The sequence below is a fragment of the Bos mutus genome, chromosome 10 (genome assembly GCF_027580195.1).
Source record: "Bos mutus isolate GX-2022 chromosome 10, NWIPB_WYAK_1.1, whole genome shotgun sequence".
Taxonomy (NCBI): Eukaryota; Metazoa; Chordata; class Mammalia; order Artiodactyla; family Bovidae; genus Bos; species Bos mutus.
This window is the reverse complement of record NC_091626.1, coordinates 69,410,247-69,413,271: the sequence shown is the minus strand read 5'-3', so window position 1 is coordinate 69,413,271 and position 3,025 is coordinate 69,410,247. Positions and strand designations below refer to the sequence as shown.

At 41.3% G+C, this 3,025-nt stretch overlaps 1 protein-coding gene across 1 annotated transcript; it reads right to left on the bottom strand.

Moving 5' to 3' along the window:
• Positions 1-707: 707 nt before the first annotated feature.
• Positions 708-1,225, bottom strand: LOC102285725 (multiple coagulation factor deficiency protein 2 homolog). The gene is given in 2 exon segments (XM_070378527.1): positions 708-953; positions 955-1,225. Coding segments are annotated over 2 exon segments (285 nt in total). The 5' UTR covers positions 1,213-1,225; the 3' UTR covers positions 708-926.
• Positions 1,226-3,025: the final 1,800 nt, after the last annotated feature.

The window sequence follows — 3,025 nt, the reverse complement described above, 5'->3', positions numbered from 1 at the left end:
TAATCACTGTGCTTGGTGAAGAATTTTTTCACTTTTCACTTAAGCTGGACTGGCTGGTAGCTCACCTCTGCTGTATCAAGCAGAAGGGATGAAGTCCTTACATTCTTAAGAGTTTCTAAACTGCAAAAACAAAACCCTAGAAACGAGTTAAATACAAATACCTAGAAAGCTAAAATGTTTGCTAATGATGAGAAGTAGAGAACACTTTTAGAATTGAGGTCTCTCCTTGGTTGAAAACATAAAAGATAGTGTAAGGATGTGGCAGTAGTAGTATAAGATACTGAAGAACTGAAAAAGGTGAATGACTTAGGTCAGTGGTGTGGTGTTCCCAAAGTCCCAGGTGATACAGAATCTTAGACTCTGGCTAGCTCAACTATTTGACATTCTTCTGATCTGTGGCTTTGAATAGCCTAATAAATACTCCCTTGACCAGAACAAGTAATCATTTAGGCCAGGGGAACTTTACAGAATACCGACCACGTTCCTCTGAAGAGACAGGACACCCCCAGGGGAAACATTTGGCATTCATTCCATTCCTTCAGTTACTGAAAAGTGTGTCCAGTTAGCAAAAGCTTGTCTTACTTTTCAGGTAGCATGAATTAAAACCAAGAGCCTAGCAGCATTCTCCATCCAAGTTCCTGAGTGCTCAGCTCCAATCATCCAATATTCTTAAAAGGATTTTTTGTTATCAAGCTCTTGTCCAATAAGATATTTAACAGTACTTGGGGACTACAGTCGGTCCCATTCCTCTGCTTTTTCATTTCTCTTGATTTCTCTTTCTCACCCCAGTATAACAAGTTGCTACAGGTTTTTACCAAAATACCAAAGCAGTATTTTGGAAATGAGTTATTTTGCATTACATAAAGTGTCTGATCACATTATAATGGGTCAGATTTGCATTTAACTGGGAGATGGCCACATCGGGTCTACTGCAGGGATTTTGCAAATTCCCCTGGCATAGTCGATGTATCCATCATTGTTCTTGTCATCCTCTCTCAAAACACCATCTATTAAGTTGATCAGCTCATCTTCGTTCATTGGTGCCTGCTCATTTACCTCCTCCTTATGAACATGAGTGATGGCCGTGGAGAGTTCTAGGCCGTCAAGCAGATTATTGCCATCATAATCATGCATTTTGAAATAATGGAGCTGCAGCTCTTGTGGGGACATCTCTGCTTCTGGTTTGTTGATGACACCTTCAAGATGCTCCATGATATGCCCTCGCTGCCACCAGCTGCCACCAGTTTTTCCCCAGACGTGAAGCCCTCCTCAAATTCTTGACAGATGTTAATATTTGAGATTGAGGAATAAGAAATTGAAATTCACAGAACTCTTGGGAATTTCTGACATCTTCAGTTCAGTTCAGTTCAGTTGCTCAGTGTCCAACTCTTTGTGACCCCGTGGACTGCAGCAGGCCAGGCATCCCTGTCCATCACCAACTCCTGGAGTTTACTCAAACTCATGTCCATTGAGTTGGTGATGTCATCCAACCATCTCATCCTCTGTCGTCCTCTTTTCCTCCCACCTTTAATCTTTCCCAGCATCAGGGTCTTTTCAAATGAGTCAGCTCTTCACATCAGGTGGCCAAAGTATTGGAGTTACAGCTTCAACATCAGTCCTTCCAATGAATATTCAGGACTGATTTCCTTTAGGATGGACTAGTTGGATTTCCTTGCAGTCCAAGGGACTCTCAAGAGTCTTCTCCAATACCACAGTTCAAAAGCATCAATTCTTCAGCGCTCAGCTTTCATTATAGTCCAACTCTCACATGTAAAAACCATAGTCTTGAGAGATGGATCTTTGTTGGCAAAGCAATGTCTCTGCTTTTCAATATGCTATCCAAGCTGGTCATAACTTTTTTCCAAGGAGCAAGTGTCTTTTAATTTCATGGCTGCAGTCACCATCTGCAGTGATTTTGGAGCCCTCCAAAATAAAGTCTGTCACTGTTTCCCCATCTATTTGCCATGAAGTGATGGGACCAAATGCCATGATCTTAGTTTTCTGAATGTTGAGCTTTAAGCCAGCTTTTTCACTCTCCTCTTTCACTTTCATCAAAAGGCTCTTTAGTTCTTTGCTTTCTGCCATACGTGTGGTGTCATCTGCATATCTGAGGTTATTGATATTTCTCCCAGCAATCTTGATTCCAGCTTGTGCTTTGTCCAGCCCATCATATCTCATGATGTACTCTGCATATAAGTTAAATAAGCAGGGTGACAATATACAGCCTTCACGTACTCCTTTCCTGATTTGGAACCAGTCTGTTGTTCCATGTCCAGTACTAATTGTTGCTTCCTGACCTGCATGCAGATTTCTCAAGAGGCAGGTCAGGTGGTCTAGTGTTCCCATCTCTTTCAGAATTTTCCACAGTTTATTGTGATCCACACAGTCAAAAGCTTTGGTATAGTCAATAAAGCAGAAATAGATGCTTTTCTGGAACTCTCTTGCTTTTCTGTGATCCAGCAGTTGTTGGCAATTTGATCTCTGGTTCCTCTGCCTTTTCTAAATCCAGCTTGAACATCTGGAAGTTCACAGTTCACACACTGTTGAAGCCTGGCTTGGAGAATTTTGAGCATTACTGTACTCGCGTGTGAGATGAGTGCAATTTTGCAGTAGTTTGAGCATTCTTTGACATTGCCTTTCTTTGGGATTGGAGTGAAAACTGACCTTTTCCAGTCCTGTGGCCACTACTGAGTTTTCCAAATTTGCTAGCATATTGAGTGTAGCAGTTTGACAGCATCATCTTTCAGGATTTGAAGTAGCTCAACTGGAATTCCATCACATCCAGTTGCTTTGTTCGTAGTGATGCTTTGTAAGACCCACTTGACTTCTCATTCCAGTATGTCTGGCTCTAGGTGAGTGATCACACCATCGTGATTATCTGGGTTGTGAAGATCTTTTTTGTATAGTTTTCTGTGTATTCTTGCCACCTGAAGTCTTAAAATACTTCATACTTAATATACTTCATATGTTTTATGTTACTTTCCCTGGTAGCTCAAACAGTAAAGAATCTGCCTACAATGTGGGA